The 10,608-nt window shown below is 45.6% G+C and overlaps 1 protein-coding gene across 3 annotated transcripts; it reads right to left on the bottom strand.

Annotated features, from left to right (window-relative positions):
* Positions 1-4,430: 4,430 nt before the first annotated feature.
* On the bottom strand, positions 4,431-9,418 carry LOC147615855 (phytolongin Phyl1.1-like). Of its 3 annotated transcripts, none has more exons than XR_015262648.1 (2): positions 7,605-9,398; positions 4,431-4,700 (listed from the first exon to the last, which is right to left on the bottom strand). XR_015262648.1 is itself a non-coding variant. In XM_086778456.1 (2 exons), exon 2 carries the CDS (start codon positions 8,820-8,822, stop codon positions 7,908-7,910), a length of 915 nt encoding a protein of 304 aa, XP_086634582.1. In that variant the 5' UTR covers positions 8,823-9,232; positions 9,332-9,418; the 3' UTR covers positions 7,410-7,907. The 3 variants fall into 3 exon arrangements, 2 of the variants coding, with proteins under 2 accessions (XP_086634582.1, XP_086634583.1); XM_086778456.1 differs by lacking the exon at positions 4,431-4,700 and having other exon boundaries at positions 7,410-9,232; positions 9,332-9,418; XM_086778457.1 differs by lacking the exon at positions 4,431-4,700 and having other exon boundaries at positions 7,410-7,774; positions 7,881-9,398.
* Between the last annotated feature and the right edge of the window lie 1,190 nt (positions 9,419-10,608).

Genomic DNA, 10,608 nt, shown 5'->3' on the forward strand with positions numbered 1-10,608 from the left:
CCCCTTTGCTGGGATCTCCCACGTGCATTCATTGCATTGGACTTTCCAACAGAGTTGTTCTTCCTGTTCATCTCTTCTTGAAGAAGAGCACCCTCAACATCTGCATATGACAGCATAGCATTCGAATTGCTAGTGGCTGTCCTGAATGTGTCCCAACTCTCTAGCAAAGTGCATAACAGAAAAGTGGCTTTGAACTCATCGTCCATTGCCAACTTTTGATTTATAACTTGGCTGACAATACCATTAAACTCATTGAGATGGGCTGTCATAGATGCCCCTTCCTTCATCTGAAGGCCTATGAGTTTCTTCAACCAATACACTTTGCTTGAGGCACTTTGTTGGGCATACAAGTCCTGCAATCTCTGCCACATTCCCCAAGCTGTCTTCTCTTCACGAATGCTGAAAAGTAATGAGTCTGACACAGACAACATGATAGTAGATCTTGCCAGCTCATCCATATCTTCCCACTCTTCAGCAATAAGAGAAGCGGGCATCACACCCCTTTCTTTGATAGGCTTGTGCTGCTTTTTCTGGAGCAACACATTGTAGCACTGGGTTTGCCAAATATCATAATTATGCGAGCCTTCAAGCTTCTTGATGTGAAGCAATGAAGAGCTCTCACCTGTGGTTGCCATAGCAAAATGCAACGTGTCAATGCCTGACTCCCTGCAAGTGTGCAAACACTGCACCAAAAGCACACAAAGTGCTCACAGTTTTTCTCCCAAAGTTTATCTCTCACTGCGGAAGCACAAATGCAACTTTTCTCCCACTTTATGTGATGAAATCATCAAAATCTGGTTGCTGCAGATTTTGGACAGCACCTTAAATGTGCTCTGTTGCTCTTCCAAAGTACTGTACAGCAGTACCAAGTGCTCACCAAACCTGTACCGGCAAGTACAGCAGCTGAAATTGAACCTTTTGGTCACTCAAAACAGTGTACAGCCATGCCAAAACTTGCACAAAGCTGTGCCAAATTTGTACCAGCAGGTACAGTAGCAATAAATGCTCTCCTGGCTGTCCAAATGAGTGAAAATCAGACTTTTACAGTCCTGTACACTGCATACAACAGTCCCGAACAGAAATTGGGCAAAAGCCCCTTGACTGCAAGCTGATTTTTGAGGATTCAAGGCATAAATGTCTTGCCTGCTGCTTTGCCAAGCTCAACAAGCATACAAACTTGAAAAGCCCCTTGATTTGAGATCAATTTCTGATCATACATGGTACATTGACGCACATGAAGGCATCCAGAGTGTTCACGATGCTTCCCCCTGGCCACATATACATCAAATACATGAAAGCCCCTTGATTTACAGGCACATTGAGTGCTTGTAAGGCATCAACACATTATCCACAGCATCAAATGCGATTGCCTGCATGCAAATCAACCAAATCGGCACAAAAGCCCCTTGATTTGCACTGCAATTTGCTGCAATTTTGCCCAAATGTGCGATTTTTCACATCATACAGCATGTATGAGTGCTTAATTGCACAATTACATCAAAAGCCCCAAATTTCGACATCCAATTTCCTGCAAATTGATCCTGATTGTGACCAATTTCCTGCAAATCGACCCTGATTGTGACCAATGTCACCCAATTTTGCCAATTTTGCTCAAAATTGAGCAATTGGGCACCTGTACCTGCTCAATTGATGATTGTACTTGCTCAATTGCAAATCCCAAAAAGAAATTGAGGAAAATACCTTGTAATTTCTGATTTTTTGTTGCAGGAAAAGGGGGGTGTGCTGAATTTGGTGCTGCTGCAGAAATCTGATGCTCTGTTCAGCCTCGGAAACCTTAGACCTTGCAGAGACAGAAGGCGGAGAAGCTCCAGCACCCAACATCAAGCTTTGGAAAACAACGGAGCCCAAGAAGCTCCTGCGGGGCTGCTGCTGCTGTTACTGTTGTAGAAGGTGAGGCCAGAAGGTGCAAGGCGATGGCTGCCCAACATACGTGGAGCGAACGAATTTGCCTGAGGAGAGATTCGCTGGTGCACGCACGAATTGTACTCCTCGCTCGCTTGCTCGCCTTCGCATATGAGTCAACGTGAGCGCTAGCCTCCTCGCTGCCTCAGCCACGCTACGGGTCGCCTGATTGCTGCCTTGTAGCGCTACGAGCTCTATCCGCCTTGTGTTTCTGCCTGGTAGCAACACGTCGCCAGTTCGTTGACGTCTTCGCCTAGCGCTACTCACCTAGGTGGCCGGCCGACTCCACATGCCCAGCAGCCTTCGCTCAACGCCTGGCGCTTCAGTTTCGCCTAGCGCCTTCTACACCCCGTGCGTGCTCTTGCTTTCTTCTCCAGTCGACTACTTCACAGTCAGTCGCTAACTGGTCTGTTGTAGCACAACGTCACTTCGCCTCTCTGCTGAAGGAGAAAAGGCTGCCCTCGACTCCTTCTCTTTCCGCCCACACAGAGAAGCGAATAGTTCAACACACGCAGCAAATGAATTCCAGTTGAATTCCAGCGATGCAGCACTTGAGAACAAAACCCTAAAACCAGGGCTCTGATACCAGTTGTGTGGGAGAAACAGGATTAGGGTTAGGTCATGTGTGGGAGACATACACAGAGAGAAGCAAGGGAGAGAGAGAGAGAGTTGTGGGGATAAGTCAACTCACCAAGTGAGTGTGTGACTCCCCTATCACACATGTATATTGCACTAGTACACATAGTGCACTTAGTACATTAAAAGTACTAAGTGTACTATGTACTATAACTTATGGGCTTGTACACACTATAAGGGTGGGCATAACGCCTTTACCCCAACAGTAGGGACAGCGCCACCCTTTGTTTTTGGCCCCCAGAGAGACCCCCCCCCACCCCCCCCCCTCTTCATGCAGTCTCTCTCCGAGAGCAACTAGCCAAGGAGGGAGCCTCCCTTCATATTTTGCTTTGTATCTTGACCTCCTGAAAGGGTTGTTGTCGACCTCTTTTGAGGGTTGTAGTCTGCTTTCTGCATAAGGTTTTTTGAACTACCTTTTTTTTTAATAAATGTTACTTGCATCAATACTCCAATGGTGCATGGGCTAACCAGGGCTAAAGCTAGCACATTAAAGACTTCCATTCCAGGGCCTGATGAGATCCCTCTAAGAGAAGAAAAAAACAGTCACACAAGAAACAGTGATTTGCTGGCCATGGAAAAGAGCATGCCCCCAAGGCATTCTCCTGGTGGTTAAGAGCCCACAACTATTTATTTATAGTAGGGTCGAGGGTAGAACTCTAATGTGTGCCCCATGCAGGTGGGCATGGTGGCCACCACACCCACATTGGCGTCGTGGATCACATGCCAGGCCCTCTCTACCTCCATTGGCAGAACTTGTGCAACGACAACAGCCTGCAATCCAGCTCGTCAATTCTTTGTCTCTGTCACACAAGAGCATTGACTACCATGGACACCAAATGTTGCAACTCTGCTCCAGCTCATGGTTCTCTGGTACCCCCTTGAGGTACTTAGGTGCAGGAATGCCACTTTTCATGGAAGAAAAATGACAGAGGGATGTGCCACCTCATGTCAACAGACATTAGTGTCAAGGCAAGTGCAAAAAAGCAGATTCTGTACCGGAACAATAATGGACTGCAAAATGGCATTATCAGCAGAAGACGTGCATTATGTGTGAGCAGAAAGGACAACAAATAGCAGATAAAAGTGACAACTCGAGTGCCCAGTCAAGCTAGGGCAGCCCAGCAAATTCGGCACCCTAAAAAGGGGCCACATCTGTATATCCTGGCCATGGCAAATCCAGATAGCCTTTTTTAAAACAACTCTGAACACTTGTATGCATTACAACTCAGGCCACCTGAGTTTCGCACATAATGTAGCAGCTTGTTCAATATTTTAGTTCATCACTTCAATAGCTAACATCTTTTCAATCAGTTAATTGACAATCCTATAGCAATCCTCCAGTTTTCAGCACTAAATAAGTGGACTTTTAAACCTCTGCAATCACAGCTCATAAACCCTCAGCAAATCAACACAAAACAGATGCCCCACAAGAAGAAGATGAAGAACAGCGGTCGTGATGAGAAAGGGATGGTGGGTGTAAAGTCTCCATAGACCTACCGAAGGATTATCTTACATAGAACCACAGAGGATTAGATTTGGACCTACATATCTGAGAAACCCTAGTAGGGGTTTCATAGAACCGATGTACGTACGTATCGCACGACCACATAAATTGTGGCTAGCGACTCACCACCATGAGCACAATTAGACATTTCAGCATTTAATCACAACCATTAAACAATCCACAAAGCTGAAAATAAAAGTTGCACATATAACACCACATTGAGGCCTCCACAAAGCTGAAAATAAAAGTTGCACATCTAACACCACATTGAAGCCTGAATGAGCCGACCCCCCCTTCCACCCCCCACCCCCCACCCCCCCCCCTCCCCTTCCCTTTGGTGTATTTCATTATCCAAGGAGAAATATAACATGTACAAGCTTTGAGGGCCTTACTCTCCCCATGGGAGATGCCCGATTATCCATATACAACCATAAACCTGTCCATCCAATATGGATAATCCATACACCTGTGAACCTACTAAATAGCCATATGGTTCATCCATAGCCATATAGAACCTATACATCAGCCCATATGCTTCATCCATATGTCAATAAGCCTGTAGGGTAACACATATGCCTCTTCCATGAGTGCATAAACCTGTACGGCAGCACATATACCACTCCTTGAGTGCATAAACCTGTAAGGCAACACATATGCCTCTTCCATGAGTGCATAAACCTGTATGGTAGCTTGTACGGCACATCCATAGGCATAGAAAACCTATAAAATAGCATGTATATCACATAAAACCAGAAATTTTAGCAAGCTTTAGGACTGTTTTGCTGAAAAACAGCCACCAGGGTGTGCAAGATGGTGTAGAGTAGTGAAAATTGTCTTTCCCAAGCTGGATATGGCTATGGTGGACTCAGAAATGAAGAGAAATGGAAAAAAATCAGAGTTTTCAACCTCGAAAAACCTGCTTGAAGCTCAAACTCGCCCAAGAGATGACTCTCTCATGTTCAAATAAGTAAGAAAATGCTACAATACCATGTGTAGAGCTGAATTGACAAGTGTAAGGACACTTGTCTCACTTTTAATCCTCCTACCTACCACATGTCCCAAATCCAAAGGCCAAAAATTCCAGAATCTTCAGCTCTAAAAATATCTTAGATGATAGCTAATTTCACAATGGTGCTTTGGCAATCCTCGATCTCCGTCGAATTCCAGAGGTAATGACGCGAAGGGATATTCCATCAAAGATTGCCAAAAATAGCAACTTCCCCTAAAATTTAGGAGATGATCTCTTTGTGTTCCACCACATAAACATGTAAGCACCATGTAAAAACCTATTTCATTAATTGATCTCTCCCAAATCCTCAAGTGTTCGCCATACATACTTTCCACTTGACACTTGAGCTCCAAAGCCCATATCTGTGTCCAAAAATATGCCTCCCTTGGCTTTTTTAAGCCTTGGCCCTCTTAAAAACAAAACGTCCTTGCCTGCTTTTCTTAAAACAATTGCTTGCTTCTTCTTTTTTAGCGCACCAACACGTTCCCCTCCCCTTCTACTTCACACCAACCACCACTTACACGATCTCACACTGCCCATTCTCTTCAACGTGAGCTTTCCCCTACTGCCACCCAGCGGTGCATCTTGAGCAGATCGACCAGTGTCCTGCCATGCTGCTGTCCGTGTTGCTGCTGGCTGTGCGACCTGCTTGCCTGTATCTGGCCATGTAACTGGCCTGCGTGCAGGCCATCTGGCCGCCCTACATGGGCCTGGTCTAGGGCACCTGTGTACTAGATTTTTTGTTTTTGTTTTTCGAGCCGGGGTCAAAGACAAGCATGAGACTCAAGTAGAGAAACGCTTTTGTCATTAGACTCGAGCAGAGAAACTTAGAGCTATCTGCCCCAGGCACCTCTGAAAACAGCCGGGACTGCCCCCCTCTTGGCCACCCGTAGGCTCAGTCGTATGAGGCTGGCTTGGGTAGGCCTAGCCACCTTGTCTGGCCACCTAAGCCCTCCCCTTGGAGGGCCTATCATGGCCACCTTAGCCCTCCTCTTGGCTGGCCTATCATGGCCACCTCGGTGCTGGTCTAGCCACCCATATGGCTGGCTGCCTTCCATGTACCCCCTGCTGTTCGCAAATTTGGCAATCACGACTGCCCCTTCTTCTGTGCGCACCACAGCCCACATACGCCTAGCACTCCTGCTTTTCCTATCTGCCATTACAAGGGCAAAATCAGGTCAAGCAAGGAGATGCCTTAGGCCATCATGGCTTTTCTGCACGAGGGGTGTTTTCAGCCTGCATATACATGGTGCTGTTTCTTCTTTCCCCTGCCCTTTGCACATCCATGCGTAAGAAATTTACTTCCCCCACTTCTCCCACACATCCATGAGGAGAAACTATGCCTTTCATGCTAAAAGCATCGCACTGTCTTGTGCAATTCCCGCTTCAGCCCATCAATCTCCACATCCATGGGTTCTATCTTTTTCAAATCCAGCTCTGATGCCACTATAAGGTCTCCATAGACCCAATCAAGGATTATAATATCGAACCACTCAGGATTAGGGTTGGACCTACATACCTCAGAAACCCTAACAGGGTTTCATAGACCCAATGTCATATGCATCACGGTCATCTCGCGACACTCTCATTCGTAAGCTCAAGTCCAAGCCTGATCATTCCTTCTTATTTCCGATTTCCCTCTTTTACTTACCCCCCAGCCTAAGGTCTGATTACTGTGAGCCTGCCGAGCCCAGATGACCACGTTCCATACCAAGCTACCCTCTCACAACTCCATGGCCTTGAGGTCTTGCACGACCCTAGCAGCTCTCCTGTCCATCACGTGAATACCTCAATAACTCATAAGTTTATAACCTTTCTAGCCATAATTAGTCCCTGGCTATTATTTATTCACCCACAGCCAATCCAGTTCTCAACCCGCTAGCCCCCTTAGCCCATGTGTGAAGCCTCTAGGTCCCTATGCCCTGCTAATCCCTAACCCTATCTAGGTTAGTAAACGCCCCTAGCCCCAGGTTAACCTAACCTAGGCTTCCACTTCCACAAATAGCTAATCTAACCCGAATTACTGCTAAAAAGAACCTGTTTACATGTATAAGTTAGTAGTTCCCAGGAATGCTCTGCATATCTAACAATGCACACAACATTGGTAATTTTAAAAAAAAATCCTTGTAGAGTATCTCATCAGGTAACAGCCCAAGCAAAAAACTCCGATATACCCGATGAATTTGAAAGCCATATTAACCTTACCTGAATTGCCTTGTCTAATAGAAGACAAAGCTTCAAGACCCTTGTCAGGTGGAGCAATTACATAGCTCTCTCACTAAAAGCTATTATCTACTAAAAAGCAATGAGAACAGATTTTTAAAAGAAGCAAGTGGCTGCATGAACGAAAATTTGTTCCATTAGTTACCGACATCAACAAACCAAAATTATGAAAGTAAAGACTACAATCCTTTACTCCAAGGCACATGATTAAGCAATAGGCATGTGATTCTGCAGATAGGCAAATGATTCAGCGCATTGGGCGTGTGTTTCCCCTACCAAACCTTTAAGCAAGAAATCCAAAGAGCTTACATTTGATGGCACCAAACATACCAAGACCCCAAAGACATATGCTATACCCTTCAGCTTCATACATGATGACATTTGTTCCTATGCTTTGCATTCCTTGAGCTTGAGATCATCATCTTTTTCTTCAACACCACATAGTACTCCATGTAGCCCAGTCAAAGTAATGCCACCTTCTGAAAATTGTATAGCCATCTTAGATTCATCAGGCTTCAGCAACACAAAAGAAAGATGGGCACAAACACGTTTGTGGCCTGATATGCTCCAGGATACAAATTCTACCTGTCATAAATGCCTCAATAACTTCTTTCAAGAGCCATTATCCTTCTGCATGCATTTAAAGCCTCCACAGACACCAAGCCAGATGCCAAATAGGATCAAACAAAAAACGGCATCAAACAGAAGAACAAGTTTCACTTTCCTCCACCACATTCTCCGGGCCATCTGTTGACCTCTACTCTTCATACTCCCAAGTCTCTGCACCGGAGTGCTTGGTGAGGATTGACTGCTCCCTTCTGACATAATCTCCAATCTGTGCACTTTATCACCACCTTTCCCTTTGTTCTCCATTCTACTGTCACTCAAATCCCTTGCCTGCTCTTTGGCTTTCTTTTGCTTGTGCTTGTTACTGCAGGTTTTGCCTATCAAGGGTGCGGAAGGGGAGCGAGAACCTGAACTCATGTCTATGCTTGATGATTGATCGTAATCTTCATATGCAGTGGTCTCTGCAGATGGATAGACTGACTCAAAGCCACCTTCTACATCAGCTTCAGCCTCGGCGTCCCTTTGGGCTTGCAACTCCTCCTCAATGCGGTCCTTCTCTTTCTGAGGGATCCCAACGAACGGGCCTACAAGGCGTCTAAATATAGGATCGAAATCATTGTCCAGGCAGTTAGCCTCCAACCTGCTTTGATCCAATGGCAGCCCACGAACCCTTGCATAAGATATAAACTCATGTCTGATTTGTTCCAAGAATGACATGACTTTGGATCTGCTCAGGGCTTCATCTGCTATGGCACAGTATAGGAAAGGTTCATCTATGATGCAGGCAAACATGCGCCGGTTGGTGGTGTGACTGAATCTGCTGTGATGTGGGGGCAAGAGTTCAAGGCATTTTCCAGCAATCTGGGGCAGGTCTCCATCCCCGTCGATGTACTCAGCGATGATGTTGGTGCCTCTTTTTGCCACAGAGGAGTAGTATATCAAGTTGGGCAGAAGACCCATGGGTGCTCGTTTGTAGCCTCTGCCCCTAAGGGCCCGGAGCCAATTCCAAGCCACGGCTGGTGGCAGGAAAGAGACTTCGGAGATTGTACGGGATGTGGGTGCCCAAAACCTTCACATGTGCAATGCATTCACGAACAGGAGATTATGCAGAGGACAATGATTACGTCACTTGGGCGCCTCGGAACACAAGGATATATGAAGCACAGTGATAAGGCGACTCAAACAGCAATTGGGCGTTCTAAGACAACGATCTCTGCAAATTGAACCAATTGGGCGCTTGAAATCAGAAGGATTAAGGGCTCCAGAAGAATTGGGCGCTAGAAATCAGAAGGGTAAAGAGACGCGGAGACGAATTGGACGATTAACAACAACATTTTCGCGCATTTGAGCACTCAAAAACAATGCATAATCTGCACAGCAGACAAACAAATTTCAGTGCATGCGAGCGCAGGAAGACAGGGATTTCGGCGTGACACAGAGGGGGTTTGAATCTTGAAAGGACATCTAACCTTCCATATCTTCTCTCTTTCGCAGAGTTTCACTGGCTCTTGCATATTACTATCGGATGGGTGATGAGTAACGAGGCTGGGTCTTCGTGCACAAACCAAACCAAAACTGACAGCCACTTGATTTGAGTGTCCCACTTTCCCCCGTGGCCATGATTTCCCTTTGCAAGTTTGGGGTGGGTTCACATGGCGAACTAAAGAGCTTGAAGGTCCATCGAACACACCCTTAAAGGTGACGTGAGTGAGCATAGAGTACACAAACTAGTAAGGGGACGTGTGCCAACGTAACGCTCGTATACAAGACTCGCTCCTATCCAAGGCGGAAAGAACGACATGCTCAAAAAGGAACGTGTTGGTCGTGCCTTACGCAAGACATTGTGAGGAGTGGATGCATGGTTCAATAAGAGTGTTTTCTGTCAATCATGGAAAATTTTCTTGTTTTTTTTTAATTATGGTGAAGATATGCATTTATTAATTATGTAAATTAATTGTATAAGTAGTTATTGTTCACAATAAGAAGTCAATCGTCTCACTCTTCTTTAGAATCCTCTTCTCTTCTTCCAAGAGAGAAGCTTCAAATGTCAATGAGGGATGGAGTTGGAAGATTTAAAAGAGTTGTTACAAGGGTTGAATATTCATCAAGATGTGACACACTCTTAATCAACATTGCAATTTTATCATCATCTTCTATTTCCTTCTTGAATCCTATGAGTTGTGTTAAGAGGCTTTTAAAATCAGTAATGTGGGCAGGCATAGTAGTTGTGGGGTCCTTTAAAGCCCAAAGAACTTCACTAGGAGACTAATCTTGGAATGTTTACATGTATGTAGCACCAAATAGTTTGTCTAGGGTTTCCCATGCATCTTGAGATGTATCACAAGTGTAAATGTGATGTACAAAAGTGTCATCCAAGTGTTCCCCTATAATGCCTAGTGCCTTATCATTCTTTAAATCCCATTGTGCACTACTCTCTCTAGTACTAAGTCTTTCCTCTTTCCCTTGAACAATGCTCCACAAGCCCTTTTTCATGAGATTAAACTTCACCTTGGTTTGCCAAGTGTAAAAGTTCCACAGCCGCACTGTGTTGGCTACGCTCCCAATACTAGTACCAGTGCTGGCTACACTCCCAATACTAGTACCAGTGCTGCTCGGCTGTTATCTATGCTCTTTCCCTGCCTGCGTGTGCCTACTAGCACCATCTGAATCACGTCCTAACCAGCCTGCTGCACCTGTTGTTGCCAGCCACCTGGCCACCACCTACTGTTGTACTGTGCACCGCCTC

Source organism: Cibotium barometz, chromosome 39, assembly GCF_041138505.1.
Source record: "Cibotium barometz isolate CiBa-2024 chromosome 39, ASM4113850v1, whole genome shotgun sequence".
NCBI classification, from domain to species: Eukaryota; Viridiplantae; Streptophyta; class Polypodiopsida; order Cyatheales; family Cibotiaceae; genus Cibotium; species Cibotium barometz.

What these genes read in the sequence shown, in the direction of transcription:
- LOC147615855 (XM_086778456.1), bottom strand. Translation starts at nt 8,822, where the DNA reads ATGGGTCTTCTGCCCAACTTGATATACTACTCCTCTGTGGCAAAAAGA.